This window comes from Uloborus diversus, chromosome 8 (genome assembly GCF_026930045.1).
Source record: "Uloborus diversus isolate 005 chromosome 8, Udiv.v.3.1, whole genome shotgun sequence".
Taxonomy (NCBI): Eukaryota; Metazoa; Arthropoda; class Arachnida; order Araneae; family Uloboridae; genus Uloborus; species Uloborus diversus.
The window spans coordinates 149043644-149063823 of NC_072738.1; the positions used below are offsets into that span (position 1 = coordinate 149043644).

The 20180-nt window shown below is 31.8% G+C and overlaps 1 protein-coding gene across 1 annotated transcript in view; it reads left to right on the plus strand.

Annotated features, from left to right (window-relative positions):
* LOC129228679 (serine-protein kinase ATM-like) overlaps window positions 1-20180 on the plus strand; it is a 127410-nt gene that overhangs the window by 50556 nt on the left and 56674 nt on the right. The window contains exons 23-31 of the mRNA XM_054863362.1: window positions 479-611; window positions 790-870; window positions 3502-3518; window positions 7882-8045; window positions 9162-9306; window positions 9853-10032; window positions 12953-13115; window positions 16182-16272; window positions 19906-20043. Coding sequence (XP_054719337.1) covers window positions 479-611; window positions 790-870; window positions 3502-3518; window positions 7882-8045; window positions 9162-9306; window positions 9853-10032; window positions 12953-13115; window positions 16182-16272; window positions 19906-20043 — 1112 coding nt within the window. The remainder of the gene's footprint in view (window positions 1-478; window positions 612-789; window positions 871-3501; window positions 3519-7881; window positions 8046-9161; window positions 9307-9852; window positions 10033-12952; window positions 13116-16181; window positions 16273-19905; window positions 20044-20180) is intronic.

Genomic DNA, 20180 nt, shown 5'->3' on the forward strand with positions numbered 1-20180 from the left:
ATAACAAGCTGGTTGGTAATAGATAATTTTGTTCCAGTTTTATGTTGTTTTTTTTTTTTTTTTTTTTGCTTTTTTTTTTCTTTTTTTTCCTTTTTTTTTTCTTTTTTTTTGCAATGTAAGTGATGTAGGTCATTTGTGTAAAATTATCATACTTATTTCTTTTATTGTTATTCTCTTACTATATGAAATCCACTAATCCAATAAAAATGCTAGTTTTAACCATACATAATACAGTTGGCTCTCTATTTAAAGACTTTCAAGGGATCACAAAAAATCGCCCTTAAGAAGAATGCGTCCTTAAATAGAATGTTTTAAAACTACAGTGGAGCATACGGGACCGTGGAAAGTTGTCTTTAAATAGAGAAAGTCGTTAAATAAAGCAAGGTTAAACAGAGAACCAACTGTATATTGTGTTCATTTGATTTTACTTTAATATATATATATATATGTATTATAATGTATTGATTTCCTTTTGCAGGAAATAAAATTGTTTTTAGTTTCTGGCAAAATGATGGGAAAGCATACCCCAGAAGGAATTAAACATCTTTATGTTCAACTTAAATCTGCAAAGAATGTACAAGAGATGAAGCAAATGGTTAATAAGCTAAAAAGTAAACATTTTCATCATTTTTTTTTTTTTTTGTATTCATTTGTTTATTTTATTATTATTACTATTATTATTATTATTTATTTTTTTAATTTGTTTTTGCTTTTTCATCTTGTTCAAACAAATAAAAAAATAATCTGTGGCGTTACTAATCATAGTTTTGTTATTTTATATTAAAATAGATAAAACTCTTTTCTCGGAAGATGTGAAACACAGTATACTACATGAGTTGGTGTGCCATTTGTCATCACTGTGTTCTCCAGGTCATTGTTTGGAAGTAAGTTCAATGTCACTCTAAACTTTAAAAAGTAATTGTATGTGAATCAGTTTTGTCAAGCATATACTTGCACATTTACTTTTTTTTACTTCCTTTTACATAGTAAAGAAAGTATTATTTGCGCAAAAAAAAATTCACTCCAAAATCGACCTTAATTTTCATTTTGCTCGCACTTGAATAAATATTGATTTTTTTTTTCAACCCGACCACATGTGGATACATGCCTAAGAACGTATAGACACCAGAAATATCCATTTTGACGATTCCCGAGTTAATTACAACGAGTTTTCTCGTGACATCTGTATGTACGTATGTATGTGCGTATGTGTCTCGCATAACTCAAAAACTAGAATGTTGAAATTTGGTACGTAGACTCCTAGTGAGGTCTAGTTGTGCACCTCCCCTTTTGGTTACATTCGGATGTTCCTAGGGGGGTCAAATACACCTTTTTGGGGGGAAATCGTTAATTTCAATGCAAACTCAAATAGTGTTAGAATTTGGCAAACACTTCGCAATATATCGCTAAGCTTTTGGTCACCAAATTTTATTGCTAACTTGGCGACAAGTTTGGCGTTTTTTTTTTCTGGTTTTAATTTGGCCACTATTGGCAATATTTAGAGAGTTAACCATTGAATCACATTAAAATTGCCAATGTTGGAGAAAATGTATCTGAAAGAAAAGGGTTTTTTTTTTTTTGCTTCGGTTTGCAACAAACTTGGGGTGAAAATATTAAAAGTTTTTTTTTGCATACTCCGAGGCACTTTTATCATTCAATTGGAGTAAAAGGAAGTCATGTGATGCACACATCAGCTCGTTTTTATAATACGCAAACATCTATCTATACATATAATAAAATAAGATGTTTGTGTGTGTGTGTGTGTGTGTGTTTGTGGCGCGCATCCCAGGAAAACGGTAAGGCCTAGAAAGATGAAATTTAGTATACAGATGCAGTTTTTGCCGAAGATGTGCACCTCGGGCTTCGATTTTTGATATTTTAATTAGAAAAAAAGTTATTTAATGTTTTATGTGTTTTTTTGCATTTTTTAGTACTTTTCACCTCACAGACCCCGAACCAATCGCACCACACAAATATTTTTTGTACTATAGGGTAGGAAATTTAATTTTAAATATGATGAATGAAAAAATTTTGAAGATAGAGCAATTTTTCTATTTTTTTATAAATTTTTGAAAAAACCTTTAATTTGCATTTTTTTCTGGGTTTAGTTTTTTTCGAAATCCATCCTGCAGAAAGTATTGAACCCTAAATTCTAAATTTTTAGTTGGTAATAGTAAAAACATTTCACCCCCCTCAGAAGAAAAAAGTTTTTAAAAATACGCAATAGTTTTTTTTTTTTTACAATTTTTTTAATGCAGAACGCAACGCGAGCTCTTCGCTTGCCGACTGAGTTCCGAACTTATCGCATCACGTGATCCAACTGAAATCGTTTGCCTTCTCTTCACCTTTTTTTTTTTTAGTTTTATTTATCTTTTTGCAAGCGCTACTTTTTGCATACTATGGGGGAACATAGAGCTTTTTTTTTTTTTTTTGCGGGCAATATTAATTAAATAACCCCGCGGTTTTTGGCACGATCTCTGTTTCCGTTACGGATTGACCGTTAGGTTAGGTAGATGCAGAGATAGATAGAGATTGAGAGGACAAAAAATGTTTTTTTCGAATTAATACTTATATAAATAAAAAAGATTGTTAATTACTGGTCAGAGGTAGATATGCATAGATCGTATAGATAGATAGACAAATATAGAGGTCGATATAGTAGATGGACAGCAAGAAGGAGACATGCCCGTCATTTAAGGAACTTCAACGGGGTGTCAATGCCCCCCCCTCACACACACCATGACTTTGAAAAAACAATGCTTTCACATAAAAGTGGAAGTGCTTTTTGTTATTTTTCGACAAATTTTGCATGAAGAATACACCGTTTGTGTCTCCCCTCCCCCTCCTTTAAAAATATTCCAAACGACGGAACTGGAGATAGATCTAGAAGATATTTTATTCAAATTACTAAGATAGATAGAGATTGATTGATACCACGACGAAATTTATTTAAGCAGCCGCCGAAGGCAGCAACATTGGTGTAAAAGGGCGAATGATAATATTAATATATAGAAAAAATCATTAATAATACCGTCGCTAAATTGTCTAAGCAGCCGCCTAAGGCGGCAATCCTGGCGCAAAAAGGCGGACCGGCTGGTCGCCGTAGGCGGCTATAATAAATAAAAAAAATAAATTTTTCAATCTCGGAATATCTCTCTCTTGAAATATGCTTGCAAAGAAAACAGTTTATAAACTTTCAATCGGCGAGCAAAACTGGTTTTATTTATGCATTATCAAAATGCCCTGAAGGAACGTTTCACTACGCACAGAATTTAACAAAACGTATGTAAACACTGAAGCATGCATAAAAGTTTACGATATTATTGTAAATAAATTATGACACAAATTTGCGCGACTTTAGGGGGAATAAAATATGCATTGAAGGGAAAAGAATGGAAGTTTTGCTTTTCAAAATCGTTTTTCGCGAAATTCTGGCGGCGGTTATATTCAATGAGGTTGTGCCATTTTTTTTCTTTAGATGTATTCCATTAGTTTCAGCAGACGATATTGATAAGAAAGTGTAATTTTTTCATTGGATAAAATATTTTTCTCACTCATTAATTTACTTAATGCTCTCAAATAGATTTCTCAGCGTTCTACGTAGAAGAGTTATTTTAATAAGCATTCTGATATTTCATAGATACTGAGAAAATGTATCAAACAATACGACTGGTAAGAAATAGCAGTTTCTTGAAACACTGTACAGTGGTCGCCGGTTAATTCACAACTCCAGAGCTCGAATACGCTACCTTGCGGTGATTAAAAAAACTAAAGAAAAAGGTAAAACATTCCGTTCCACGTGTTTTCTTTGGAGAAAATTACAGGCTTCAAAGAGTTTGTAGTGTAATGTAATTTCAGAGGAATAGAAAAGAAAGTTTCCCACAAACACGATGAAATATTACTGTCATTCATTAAGCTTCAAAGCAAGTTATAAGTTAAGACATCTGTTTGTTTTACCTTTTTCATCCGCCATTAGACAGTGGCTGCAGCGCCCCCTATAGTTTATTGGAGTTGCGAATTGAATCAGTGGTTTATTGAATCAACCGCTTTAATAAATCAAATCGTCGAAAACAGAACAAGATCAAGCTATATTGAAGCGGCTGCTTTATTGAATAAACCGCTTTATGCAATCAAAACTGTTTAGAACAAACGTGATTCATATAAGCGGCGGCCACTGTATTGCATTTAGTCATACAGGATAATTTTATACACAATTTCTATACTTTCAACTGCAACTTTAAAATTTCAATAGTGTTATTGCATCTGTTCACATTGAACTGAAAAAAAATAAATAAAAAAACAATAATAATTTGAACTTTGGTATCTTGAATTCAAATTATGTTTTTCGCAATCACGAGTGTGTGTGTGTATGTAGGCATGTTTGTGTGTGTGTGGGGGGGTATGTTTGTTTGTGTGTGGGAGTATGTGTATGTAGGCATGTGTGTTTGCGTGTGTGTGTGGGTAGTTGTGTGTAAATGTGCTTGTGTGTGTGGGGGGGGGGTATGTATATGTGTGGGTAGCTGTGTGTGTATGTGTGTGTATGTGTTTGTGCATGTGTGTAGGTGTATGTGTAAGTGAGGCAAGTAAGTGACGCAACCTGGAGACGACTTTCGCTAGAGGTGCAGCATCGTGAGGCGGTCGGCCGATAGTGGTGCTGCAGAGCGAGGCGGGGGGAAAATAAAATCATAGGAATTCAAAACAGTCGAGTGAGAACAATAAGCAATCGTGATTGCTCAAAAAAAAAAAAAAAAAACATAAATTAATTACTGCTTAGTTATCCTAAATTTAGAAAGAGTAGTTTTCAACAGGGTACAATTAAACTAGTGATGATACCAAGCGCAAATTGTAGTAAGCGCCGAATAACCGAGGCTTCGACCCACTAAAGCTTCGGCTGTTGTACATATTGAGCTCTTGCCTAGAATGCACAATAAACGACTATGAGGTTTTGAATTCAAATTAAATTTGACAAAGTAATATACATTCTTCGCTACTAGCTTATCATGTATAAGAAAATAATAATAAATATTTAGCTCCTATTTAATTTTTGGTAATTCCCTTGCATGTTTATAATCCTGGGTTATTGTTGATCCTCTTGTTCCTATTATGAAATCGGCAAGATTTTCTTCAAATTTTAAAAGACACGAAAATATTCTACATAAAAGTTTTAAGTAAAACATAACTTTTAAAAAATCCTTAAGAGTGCCCATTGCTGCAACATGTGTCTTAGTCTATACATATAATAAAATAAGATGTTTGTGTGTGTGTGTGTGTGTGTTTGTGGCGCGCATCCCAGGAAAACGGTAAGGCCTAGAAAGATGAAATTTAGTATACAGATGCAGTTTTTGCGGAAGATGTGCACCTCGGGCTTCGATTTTTGATATTTTTATTAGAAAAAAAGTTATTTAATGTTTTATGCGTTTTTTTGCACTTTTTAGTACTTTTTACCTCACAGACCCCGAACCAATCGCACCACACAAATATTTTTTTTACTATAATGTAGGAAATTTAGTTTTAAATATGATGATTGAAAAAATTTTGAAGATAGAGCAATTTTTGTATTTTTTATTGATTTTTGAAAAAACCTTTATTTTACATTTTTTTCTGGGTTTAGTTTTCTTCGAAACCCATCCTGCGACAAGTATTGAACCCTCAATCCTAAAATTTTAGTTGGTAATAGTAAAAACATTCCGCCCTCTTCAGAAGAAAAAAGTTTTAAAAAATACGCAATAGTTTTTTTTTTATAATTTTTTTAATGGCAGAACACAACGCGCGCTGTTCGCTTGCCGGCTGAGTTCCGAGTTTACCTCATCACGTGATCCAACTGAAATGGTTTGCCTTCTCTTCACATTTCTTTTTTTTTTTGCAAGCGCTACTTTTTGAACACTACGGGGGAACAAAGAGCTTTTATTTTTGAGGGCTATTTTGATTAAATAAATAAAGTCCGCGATTTTTTGCATGATCTTCGTTTCTGTTACGAATTGGCGGTTAGGTTAGGTAGATACAGAGATAGATAGAGGTTGAGTGGACAAAAAATGTTTTTGTTTTCGAATTAATACTTATATAAATAAAAAAAGATTGTACTGTCAGGAGGTAGATATGCGCAGATCGTATAGATTGATAGATAGACAAATATAGAGTTCGATATAGCAGATGGACAGCACGAAAGAGGCATGTCCGTCATTTAAGGAACTTCAACGGGGTGTCAGTGCCCCCCTCCCCACACACACCATGACTTTGAAAAAACAATGCTTTCACATAAAAGTGGAAGTGCTTTTTGTTATTTTTCCACAAAATTTGCATGAAGAGTACGTCGTACCCCCTCCTTTAAAAATATTCCAACCGACGGAACTGGAGATAGATCTAGAAATTTTATTCAAACTACTAATGATATACATAGATATAGATTGATTGATACCACCACGAAATTTGTTTAAGCAGCCGCCGAAGGTGGCAACATCGGTGTAAAAAGGCGAATGATAATATTGAGAAAAAAGAGAAAAACGTTGATTAATACCGTCGCTAAATTGTCTAAGCAGCCGCCGAAGGCGGCAACTCTGGCGCAAAAAGGCGAATGGCGTAAAAAGGCAGACCAGCTGGTCGCCGCAGGCGGCTAGTATGTAATAAATATTTAATGTTATCATACAAAGTTGACAAGTTTATTGAATTTTTTCTTCTTTGTACTATAGCAAGATTGAAATGAAATACACCATGACAAAGTAAAGATTATGTAGTCCATGGTCATCAAACCATATTTGTACTCTGTGAAAATAGTGTAACAAAACTTCTTTTTGCATGTGCTTATAGTTTCTCATAGTGAAAATGCTATATGCTATCAACCCAACAATGTGGCAAAAAGAAAAAAAAAATTCTTATGTAGGATAGCCAATTCATTGATCGAGTAACGCTCTGTGACGTCACCAACAATGAAAGTCGCGCCACAGCATGATGATTTTATAAAAAAATTCGGTAATGTTTGACATGCAGGGAAATGCTTTATTTTGACAAGGCTGAACTGGATACGGTAACTTAACTGTTTTGCTGGTAAGACTCATTTTAAGAGAATGACGAAACGAAAAAGTGGTCAACAATGAATGCTATCTTCTGTAGTTTAGGGTTAATCCCCTGGAGTTAGGGAAAATTTTCAACTGTCAAAATATCACCAAACAGGCAATTGCTTCGTTCAAATGTGGAAGCAATTTTCACCCACTATACCTTGAAGGGGCGATTTTCTAGTAATAATAATTTCTTTATGTTTTACCAGTTAACTTTCATCTCCCTGTCTGTTATCCATAAATCATTTTAATTCAAACTCATTTTAGTAGTAGAAGCTCCCTGCTTAAACAACCAATAAGATTAAGCAGAGAGCAGAGTATTCAATGCAGAACTTTGAATGAAGATTGAACTGTACTTGAACTTCTAATTCAAAAGTACGAATTTAGATCAAAATAATGATTCACCCAAACATATATCAAATATGATGGACAGAAATTTACTTTTAGAAGTGAAAATATTTTTCAAAAAGAAATCTTTGCTTAATGTTATAAAATTGTTGAATAATTTTAAAAAGGAATTTAAAAGACAGGGAGACAACTGAAAAATGCCCCAATATGCATTTATTTAAAAAAAAAATTACTTTCTTCATGTATTTATATGCTGCCCTCCTTCTTTTACATCAATAGAAATAAAAAATATGCAATTGCTGTAGGATATGCATTGCATGTAATCCAAGTGTTAGAACTAAGCATTTTCAAGCAAATTGATCATATTCTTGTTAAAAATCAAGCCTAATCTTTCACACATCTTGGTGGCTCAGCTAGTTCAAAGCATTTAATGTCAACATTTATTCTCTGTGTATGTCAGTATTTTTTTTTTCCTTTTTAGGTGCAGAAGGAAGCTAGTAAATGTCTAGGAATGATTGGACCAATAGCTTTTTCTTCTGTTGTTTTACAACCATCTATTTATGCAAGAGATAGCAGTTTGAATTCATTGGAGAAAAGTTATTTAGTTATTCTTGACATTTTAGCAGAATATCTTTTTGATAAGAGGTATGCTACTAGTTTTATTATATATTATGTTGTCTTTTAATATGTTTTTTTGACTCTTAACTCTAATTTGCCATTCTACTTAATATTCAATAGTTATCCAGATTTGACTAACCTAGGAAAATTAAAATAATGTGAAATTTATTTATGTGTAATCACTCAATTTCTGCCGTAATAAATATAAAACGAAAAATGTGTGATTATATGTTTGTAGTTGTTCTTTGGGAAGGGAAATTTTATAGTTTATTTATCTATCCAATACAAGTACTGCAACATCTTGATTCTGAATCAACTCTAAATTACGCTGAATAACCAGGGAAAATTTTCAAGACTGCCCTGAAGTTCCAGGGGTTTACTCGATGAATCCCGCATTCCCAGTGGTTTTCAAATGTTTGTGCTTTAAATTCACAGACATGTGTATGTTGAGTTACATTCATGAAGTTCTCACTGAATACAATTACAAATTTTTCAGGAGGAAAAAAGCAAAGCTATTGCTTAAACCACAGCAAACTGGCTGTTTGTAAGATGCTTTCACACTTTTCAAGTGTAAGATACAAGAAGGATCGCAAGCAACAGGCAATAGAGTGCTGATAACTAAGAAAGGGAAATTCTTCTTTACCATCTCCAATCAAAAATTCTATGGAACAATCACTACACTGAGAAAAGCAAGGATAAATTCTTCATCTGTTTGTTATAATCATTTTAATGTATGATACAAATATTTTGGTTTTGACAAATGTTTTCTAATTTGCCACAGTTTGTTAACAGGCATCCAATACGACCACTGCTGTTTTTAATTTGGGAGGAGAAGGGGGAGGGAGGGATACAACAGACTTTACATGAACGTGTTATTTCTGATCCTGTTTTATATGCTCTTCAAGGTTTTAACAAGAACATGAAATTGTACATAACATACGATGATTGTTTAAGTAGTGCCTGTACAATACTATGTTGAATGTAATTTTATGTGTGTTTATTTTAAAATCACATCAAAAAGTATGTTGAAATTGATTAGAAAAAATCAGAACAAGTGCAAAACTTGATTTAGAAAAATAATCAATAAATAATCCAAGTATCTGAAAATAAAATGCTTTATTTTAAGTAATGTTTTTATTTCAGCATTGACATCAAAGTAACTTCTTCAAATGTTCTTAAAGACTTATTTTCAACTGTATTTGGTCACAAATTTTTCAAGACCTATGAAAATCTTCTTCCTAAAAGCATGACTATGAAATATATTTTCCCGTTTTTTACATCACAAAAAGTAAGTTGGTTAATTTTTAAAAAAATATGTTTAATTCACATTGAAATGCATATTGTGGTGTTTTAGAATTTTGTTCAAAATATTTTCTATTTATTTATTTATTTTCTTCTCTAATAGAAATAGAAGTTATGTATGATAGGAATGTAATTGTAAGATAACATAAATTCATGTAAAAAATTTAATCTACTGTCTCAGTAAGTTTTGTGTTTGAAAAAAGTTATTTCAAGACAATATTTTACTACCTACAGGTATTTGATTTAATTCTGAAGGTAAGAGTCAACTATTCTGGTTTTATATTAAAATCCAAAATTGAATTTTTAGAAAAAGAAGCAAAATGACTTAAGAAATAAGAAGAGTAATAAATAGAGACATTCTCCAAAATTCAAACTATCTTCAATGTTTAATTTTTTTTTCTTAATAGCACTATATAGTATACATAGTTAAGCAAGAAGCATGTTTTAAATTTCTTATGAAATTTAAGCTTGCCTTGTAATAAATTGTTTCAGCTGAATATTTACTGAATGTCTTGATTTGTCTTTTACGCAGGGAAAAGAAAAAGAGAAATTAGGAAGGGCTGAAGTTGAAAAACTACTGGATACATATTTGTGGTTACCTGATAAAAATGGTCATTCATCATGGATCATTAAATTAGTTTGCACTATTTTAAGCAGTGGTGTGACTCAAAATTGTTTTTATGAATGCCTTATCCCAATTTGTGCTAAACAGGTAAAGTATGAAGTGCAGTAGTACTCTTAACTTTTGCTCTTTGTTTTAATCTATTAACATACTTGCCAACTCTACTGTTTTTAATGGGAGACTCCCGTTTTTTGCTTCTATTTTTCTTTCCGATTTCCCGTTTTTTACGATTTTCTCCCGTTTTTGTAACAGTTCAGTCAATTGTGAAAAACTTTCACTTTCTTCCCAATAGATGGCGCCCTTTTCTAGTCTACCAATGTCTGGGAATAAGAATTTTTCCAATTAATAACTCATTTAGTAAAAATTTCTTTTTTAGAAACTTTCCACATTACATGTTCAACGAAGCACATGCTTTGCCGAAAATTGCAGCAGATTTCAATCTTTTTGCATCTTGAAATTATTTCAATTATTTTTAATGTTTGAAGTTATTTTAACATGTGTGCTATTCTATACCTACTTATTTTATATTGTATTTTCATTATATATTGATTTCCTTTTTTTTCCCGGATTTTAGAAATTATAAATTTTTTTAGCTACTTTTCTGGTCGAGACTGGAGAATGTACGAAACTTTAAGCAAATTCACTCTAGTAAAATCTCCTTTTTTTTTCCTTTGAAGGTTGGCAAGTATGTATTAATGATAAAACGTTGCTAACCATACGTCATTCAAACATCACACATGTTTGAAAAAAATTCGTACCATTTCTTTATCAAGAAATTATGTGCAAAATTACTTATATTTCTAAAGTCTTATAAACAATTGTATGTAATTTTGTACCAAATACTGCCCAAATTATCTTGATTTCTACTATACATAAAAAATATGAAATTTAAATACGGTAGGCTTCCGATTGGCTTAATTGGGACCAGGGTTAACCGGGTTAAGCAAAAATCCAGTTGAAGTTGAGCATGAAAAGTATAATTTTGTAAATGGTGAAAATGCACTATTTAAAACAGGTAGTAAGTAAACATTAAGTTGCATTGAATTTTTCAAGAGTAATTTTTGAAAAACATTTATAAAGCGACTTTTATTTTTTAACTTTATTTTACTTGTGTTTTGGTTTTTGAAATATGGCCGGTTAAACAGGAGTCTGCTGTTTAGTCATCTTTTTATACTACAAAAATTTATACATTTCAAGAAAAAGAGTTAATAAATTTGTTTTAAAATTTCTTTATAGAAAATGGGCTTTGAATAGCTATCCTACTCAAGGTGCATCTTTTTATTGAATTAATATTGCATTTTTAATTAGTTGACAAAAATTTGAAATGATCAGTATTGAATGAGGAGAAAATGTCAGTGTTTTATTCAATATGTATTTAATATTTAAAAGTAATTTTTCAGTTATGAGTAACTTAATGTATCAGTGTTAACGATAGATTCATTGAAAATGACTCATTAGTTTTCTTGGATGTAACCAGTTCAATGGAAAGAGACATGCAGAAAAAAAAAATGTTATTTGTAGTTAATTGTGATTCTAGAAAAATCTGGTAAAAATGAAATATAAGAATATTTCTTCATTGTTTTCTAGAAATGGAACCAAGATTCTAGTAGAATCATTTACTAGATTTCTTTATTTTTGAATGAAAATTCTTATGAACATGAATTTTATTTGCTAGACGTAATGTTCATGGACATATGTATTTTAGTTTGAATGGAAACTTTTCTACTTTATTACAAATAAGAATAATTTAGAACACTTTTAATCAAAAATAAAGGTAATAAGTAAATGTTTTTGTATGAAAAGTGCGAGTATGTACTACAACACTAAAAGGAACAAATTTACCAAAAAAAAAAAAGCAAACAAACAGTGGCGACTTGTGCCTTAAAAAAGTGAGGGGGCCAGATCATGGTTACACTTGCCCCCCCCCCCTTGGTTTTTGAGGAAAAAAAAGAATTGAAAAAAATATATTTTTTTAATACTTAAACTTTCTTGATTATTTTTTGTTAAAGTAATAAAATTTATTTCATTTTAGCAACTAAATTAAAATTGTGAAGAAGTAATAACTTAAGGTATATTCAAAACAAATATAAAAATAGTCTAAAAAATAATGATTGCTTTTCTAAATTGTTGCTATAGTACACTAACTACTTGAAGACAAAGAGTCAAGAAAGGAGCAAACGGTATAATCTTGTGCAAATGAAGGCTTCTTCCTTAACTGTATGTTGTTTATTTTACATATCCTGAATCACGTAAGAACATTCAAGCTATGTAAAAGTAAGAGCATACAAGTAGGGTAAAGGTCTCTGTGAATCCTGCTGTAAATATTGAGGTTCAATATGTTGGTATTGGGGGGGGGGGGGACAACGCACACACACACATGCACCGATGATGCACACCTCATTAATTTTATACTATTTAACAGATTATCTGTGGATTACATGCAGGAAAATACGGTACAATCCGTTTTTTTTTAATTGCAAGCATATACGCACAAAAAAAGGGAAAATAAATTAAAAGTTTCAAATTATTGTCTTCTGAAAAAAGTGAGGGGGCCTGGCCCCTCCCACGAGCCGCCACTGCAAACAAGTCTTTCAGGATTCATCAGTCTAGAATAGTCAACAGCCCAGCTGGAGACAAATGTCCTCTCATTGAAGCTGAGCAATGTCATAACTTTGCTATGGGTATATTGCATATAGTTCTGGCTTGGGGAGGGGAGGGGTTACTTTCTGGGGGCTTATGTAAGAAAATGTTTGAATTTCTAACCCCTTGTACGAGTTTTTTTTCGTAGCGTACAAGATGCTAAAGACATTTTAAAATCTTTAGATGGAAGTTGATAGAGAAATGGGAAATGTTGTGAAGTATTGAAATAGTTATGCTATTGCTACAAGATTCGACATTAAGTTGAAAGAAAAGCTTAAAAAATTCGAACTAAATTTTGCAGCAACTCCCCTCCCCTGTTTTCTCACTCATTCCCAAAATTACTAATTCTTTTCCTTTATATTGTTTTTAGGCGACGTTTTGTGAAAAAATATTACCTTATTTGATTCATACTCTGCTGTTTCTTGATGATCTTCATGTGCTTCATGCTGTATCCATTGGCATTGAATCTTTTTTTTCCCACTTTTCCAAATGGTTGCAAAAAGCTGCGTCTAACGGATCTTCATCTTCACCTTGTTAGTATCTTTTTTCTTATTCTCAATTTAAGTGCTTTATTGTTAGGAAAATTTGTAACTTTTATATTTGTGATTGAGATAGAGACTAATTTTTTGTTTAGTATTTGTCTGTTTTCCTACCTTGCTGTAAATGACATTTTCCGATATTTGTCTTAAAACAAACTGATGTCAGCATGTTAATTACTGTGTTCTTATTTGTAGCAACTATATAGAAACTTTTCTTACATTTCAACTACAGCCACTTTGTCACTACAATTAAATTGTTCCTGATTTGTCTTCAGTATTGCATGATTCTCTATTTTTTATTTTGAAACTCATGCCGTTGTTTGCATTACAATGTGTAGCCAAAATGTTTTCTAATAATTGTGTTACATATAGTTATAAATTTTTGTTGATTCTCTTTTTCATGTAATAGGTTTTGATATATTTCCATAAAGGGCCATGTAGTAAACATCTGTGTAAGTTGACCCTTACTCACAGAGAAATGTCAGAAATATTTTGCTTTGTTATTTTGATAAACATTTTAAAAAGTCAAGAAAAAAAAAGAAACATGTTCATGATCAGAAGTGTCCAACTACTGTACTCGTATGAAAAGTTACTTTTTTAAAAAATTTTATCTTGACTTTTGTAAAGGTTCTGTTGCTTTGGCTATGATTTTTTTTCTTAAACTGTTGCTGTTGATTTGAATTAATATCAGAAGAATTTTGCTTTTTAATTTTTTGTAACCTTATTACATTCTTTTTTTTAAAACTCTTATTGCACCCAAATAACTCGACAGAAAATTTGCCAATCTTAAATTGTTTTCTGCACTTTTTTATTGTCTGGATTTTACTGTGATAAAAGTTTTTAATTAACACCAACACATTGCAAAATTTATCCGAATGTGTCAGTATTTACGTCGAGTGTTTATTTAAAAGGACTAGACTAAAATGAGTAAGTTGTCTAGTTCTTCAAGTTATTCACAAAACATTTGCCTGATTGTAAGTCCATGCCCAAACTATGAACCTCAATTATTTGTATTAAAGCTATCAGCTGACATACAAGCAGGGTTCGCCGATATATATCAAGATATATATCACGATATATATCCAATATTTATTTTGAAAAAATCATGATATTCTGATATTTTCAATATTTATTTTTTCAACTACGGTATTTTCAATGTAAAGATTATATTAATCATAGTAATGTTGTTCATTTACTATTCAATATAACCAAAGAGTCATGTACTATATTTTTATAATGTATTAATACATCATTAATATAAGAAAGTATTATAATATTCCTTTTTTGCATAATTTATATTCATAAAACTATTAGTAATGAAACAAATTTTAATTCATATCAAAAGGGTCTAATTAAATATCAGACGTTGGTCAGAAAAAAAAAATCTTATGACTGTGTACCGACTAATGCATATTTTTTATTTCTGAATCATATAACTGTGTAAAACTAGTTAGCATAAGAAAAATTGGTAAAACAGCTAATGGTAAATTAACTCTATTAAAATTGATAAGAGTTAAATGAAATATTAGATATAAATAATGAAAGAAACCTCCATTTTAAGTCGAAATATTGTTTTACAATATAAGAAAAGAAAGTAATTTGAGGATGCATTTATTATTTTGAAGACTTAAGTTTGTGCTGATTGAAAATAAAATATCCGATATATATCAAAATATCTGATATTTTTGATATTTTCAAAAATGTCATAATTTTTTCGAACCCTGTATGCAAACATAAACAGAACATAACAATATTTATCCATATTATCTGGATCTAATTTATAGACTTTATAAAATTTTATGTGTTTACACAAATAATAACTTAAAATTATAATATTAAGAGCACCAAAACCATTGGCTTATAAGTATGTCAAACATTTGCTTTTTGTTTTGACTAAGTATACAACTGCAGTATAGATTGTAAAATAAATTGTGGTAATTGAACAAACATTTTGTCATACTTGGAGCCACTTGGCCTGACGCTATTCCAGCTTTAAGTAGATAGTTTGCGATACGGTGCTTCATTCAAGAATCAAACCTGCTTGAAACAGAAGACATTCTTTGTTAAGAAATAATATGAAAAATTGTTTCTATTTTTTAAATGTTAGGTAAGCAATTCTATGTCACTTTGATACTTTTTACTTCCTTTTACAAAAAAAGGAAGTAATGTATTCGCAAAAACATTTTCACTCAAAAATCGGCCTTAATTTCCATTTGGCTCACACCTGAATGAATGTTTAATTTTTTTTTTCAACCTGACCACACCTGGATATATATGCCTAGGAACGTACAGACACCCAAAATATCCATTTTGGCGATCCTCGAGTTAATTACAATGAGTTTTCTCGTGACATCTGTGTGTACGTATGTATGTGTGTATGTGTGCTGCATAACTGAAGAACTGAATGTCCTAGAAAGTTGAAATTTGGTACGTAGACTCCTAGTGGGGTCTAGTTGTGCACCTGCCTTTTTGGTTGCATTCAGATGCTCCAAAGGGGGTCTTTTGTCCCTTTTTGGGAGGAAATCATTGTTAATTTGGATGTAAACTCAAGTAGTGTTATAATTTAGCAGACACTTGGCAATACATCACCAGTCTTTTGGTTGCCAACTTGGCGACAAATTTGGCATTTTTTTTTTTAAATCTGGTTTCAATTTGGCCACTGTTGGTGATATTTAGAGATTAAACTATTGAATCACATTAAAATTGCCAATAATGGGAAAATGACATTAAATTGGAGTAAAAGGAAGTCATGTGATGCACACATCAACTGTTTTTTTTTTTTTTTTTTTTTTTGTTTTTTTTTTTGCAATGAACAGCATATCTGCTTAATTAAGGGTTTGTTTTGTTTATTACCCAGATTTTCGATTTTACAGATTACCTTTAGTTCTGGATAGTCTGGATAAACAAGATTGTGCAGTTTTTTTTATATTGTGTATCTTGAACTTCTGTCAAAATGTAATTTATAAAAGTGATACATTGTTATTGAGTTCTTTTTTGCTTCTTTCATAATGTTTTTATTAAATTTACTGCAGATTTCAGCTTTTTGTTCATTGTCTTTAGCTTTTACCAAACCTGAATTTGAATACTCCAAAGCAACTGTTCAATCCATGTTGTCAGTCCTAAACCACATATGGCTGAATCCAAAGCAAGAGTAAGTTCATCTTACTGCTCTCTTCATAAATCTTCATAACCAACTTTATTCATAAACATTCAGTTGTTGCACTAAAGCATTTATTAAGAGCTTGCAGACCCTCCAAAAATGTGCAGCTCATTAAATGTCTTTTTTTGTATATCTTCAGAAATATTTTCAGAGTTTTCTTTATGGAGAGAAATATATTTTTCTTGTTTTCTCTTTCCTAATTAGGGGGGTAAAATTCAGCTTCAGACTGCAATGTCTTTTCAGTCTCTTTCTCATTTGATTTTTATTTAGTTAAATACTAGATACCAAATTTGTGAAAACTTCTATTGCTATTCAAATTAAGTACAAAAAGGAGAAATCAGCAAATCTAAAAGCTCTAGAAGAGGGATCAGCAAGTAGTTTTAGGCGGGGCCAGCTAGAAAAAAAAAGGTCCAGAAAAAAGCAGAGAACCTTGGAAGCCTTACAAGTTTTTATTGCATTTTCCATTTACAAATTACCGTAAAAGCGGGTGAGAGTGAGAATGATATAAACCTTAATTTTGACGTAATAAGCGTTTGTAGTGCATTCTGGGCTAGCTCAGTTTCAATAGGAACTATTGTGCAACCTTCTCTGGTGATGAGAGAGTTATCACTGTCAAAATGGCCCACCAGACGAATAACCGGGCGATTGAATTTATTTGTTGTGAGCAACTCTGGTGCTACGTGTTTGTAGGTAGCTCGAAAATTCATGTTGGTGGACTTTTAGTGCAGAAGGAATCACAGTTTCGCAAGTACCTTTCCCTTTCATATTACATGAAGAAAGTTACCTCCAATTTTCATTCAAAAATAAAATATTTTGATGTTGCTACAATAACAAATGTGTAAGTTTTACAATTTGGAGTGTTATTCTGGTACAGTAATTAATCAAAATTTTGGAGGGTGTTTTGGGTAATCAGGGGAAAAAGTACCAAGGAAAAATCACGGGTGTAAATGCAAGTGAGTTTGAAGTTTCAACAATGGTGAAGCAAAATAAGTTTTGGCAGTGGCCTCAAAAAGATGATAAATTTTGATATCCAGCTTCAAAAACTAAGAAGAAATTAAAGCCTTTGTTTTATCTCGATTTTATGATGTACCTGACTCTCTAAAGTTCAATTTTCAGCATAACTTACATCTACAACTCTCCCTTTAAAATACAAGAGAGGTAGCATATGGTACAAACCACCAAAATCTATATGAAAACGTTGAAACATGTGCTGCACCATTCTCACCCGCAATGAGAGGGTGAGAATAGTACAAAGAAAAACTACCCTGGAGGAGAAGTGGGTAAATTTTGGAGGGGAAGTTTCAGATTATTTCAGGGACGGAATTGAAAGCCAAGGTCCTAATATTATGATAACGCAACTTTATTTTTTTTCGAATGAATGTTGAGTAATTACAGTCAGAAATGTTCTAAAACTCTACCATTGTCAGCCGCTTCTATGGTAATATGAAAGATTTGTATTCAAAATCTTGAAGAAATTAAATTAGCGTTCTTGAGCCAATTATTCAAAGTTATGTTCATGTAAGGAATGGCTCATTCAAAGTGCATTCTGAACGTAACTGAAAGGACAGTAGCACAGCCGGAAATCACCTGGGCGGGGTTTTTAATCAAAACCGTGCTCATATGTATATAAACTACTGTACTAGGATTTGTTATCTGGATTAAAATCGAGGGTTTATGAGAGGGGTTTTGACTTCAAAACCTTCCCCCCTGGCTACACCATTGTGAGAGGACATCCCTCCAGCTCTGTTATTGCTAATCCAGATTGATGATCTCAAATAGGGGGAAACCAATCTCTGGGTATTAATATTTCCTAATTCTAATTTGTTAAATTCGCTTTACATTAATTGTTTTGCTGATGATGTAAAAGTTATAGGGATTGTAGAGAATGAGGAACAAGTAAAACAGCTTCATGAGGACTTAGATCATATTACTAATTGGGCGTATAGGTGGGGTATGGCAGTTAATGTAGGGAAATGTCAAGTGCTACACTTAGATCATGGAAATAAGCGTGCAAGTTAATATTTACAGGGTTCAGTCATTAGTCAGGCAGAAAACGTTACTGATCTGGGTATCTTAATAAATCAGGATTTCAAGTTTTGTCAACAGTGTAACACTGCAAGTAACAGAGCCAACATAATGCTTGGGTTTATCAATAGATCTATTTCAAACAAATCAAAGAAGGTTCTTCTGCTGTTATATAGAAGTTTAGTAAAACCTCATTTGGAGTATGCTGTTCAGTTTTGGTATCTTATCTCAGGAAAGACATTTCTGTGTTGGAAAGGGTTCAAAGAAGGGTTACTAGACTAGTAAGAGGACTTTCAGATTTAGACTATGATAATAGACTTAATAGGCTTAGTATGTATAACCTGGAGCAAAAGAGGCCCAGAGGGGATATGATTCAATTATTTAAATTTATCAAAATGAAAGATGTTAACAGGTTAAATTTTCTCACGGAAAGCAAGACAAGGGGACATTGTTTTAAAACTATTCAAATCTCAGGCTAACCTGGAAATTAGGAAAAATTACTTTTTTAGTAGGGTCATGGGCACTTGGAGCAGCTTACCGGAAGAGGTGGTAATGAGCAAGGGTGTACATAGCTTTAAGAGGGCCATTGATCTTCACTGGGGATTGTAAATTGACTAGGACCAGTCTAGCTGGGCCCAGAGCCTGTTGCTGGTCGTCACTTTTGTATTTGTATTGTATTTGTATTAGTATGTGCTTTTTCCTCTTCAGTTAAATTTTCTCTAATTTTTTTTACTCCTTTGCGAATAGTCGAAAGGCGTTGTTCTCTTTGTTCTCCTGTTTCAGTTTGACGTGCTACTTTTCTTCTTTTTGAATCCAGTTTAGGTTTTGAAAATACTTTCTTTCGTCTTGGCATTGTAAATATAAACAGTGTAATATGATTACTCAAAACTCATATCTGGATTGGTTCACGAAGATAAAGCTACCAAAAAGTCACTGACTTTCGGTTTATAAACCATCGAATATTGAAATTTGGAGACTTATAAACTGACTAGGACCAGCCTAGCTGGGCCCAGAGCCTGCTGCTGGTCGTCACATTTGTATTTGTTCAAGAAAAGTATATGAAATATGTAGCAAATGATTTTAATAAATGGTTAAATACATATTTTAGTTAATGCTGACAAAATTAATTTCTCAAGTTTAAAAATGATAAATTTCCTAAAAATACTTTTATTCCATCCTGTATGTTTTTTTTTTTTCTTTAATACCCTGAGAGTAAAAAAATATGTTCAAAAAGCAGTAATGAATTGAATTTTAAATCAGTAACAAACACTTTGTGGGATTAACAGACGAATTTCTGAATTATTTCTAGTTGAAAACACTGTAATCTGTTGTTAATGTTTTAAGTTGCCATTGTCTTGACTATAATAAAACTTAGTATAGTGCAAAGTTTTTTGTAGTTTATGTGATGTGCTTAATATTTTTACCTTTTAAAAATGGGTCTGAAAAATTGATCTTGTCTTGATTTATGCAATGAAGCTTTAAAATGTTGATTTTATTTTTTGTCCTTCTGGTTCTTACTTCTTTTATACTTGTAGTTTTTGATGTGTGAAAGTATTCAAGTATTTAATCTTAATGAAAGTGCTTTGATTCTATTTTAAGAGCCAGAAATCAAAGAAATGTTATGAAAGAATGCTTCTGGAAAAATCTTAATTATTTGGAAGTTGCTCAAGCTGCTCAGTATTGTTCTGCACATTTCACTGCTATTTTGTATACAGAGTTGTGGTGTGATGTAATGAGGTAATTAAAGATCTCTAAATGTTAAATTTGTTTATTTTTAAAATAAGAGACATGTACAAATTATGAATTTTGCCCCGACTGAATTTTTTTACAATGACGTTTTGTGATTTTGTGTTTAATTTTATCTCTTTTAGTCC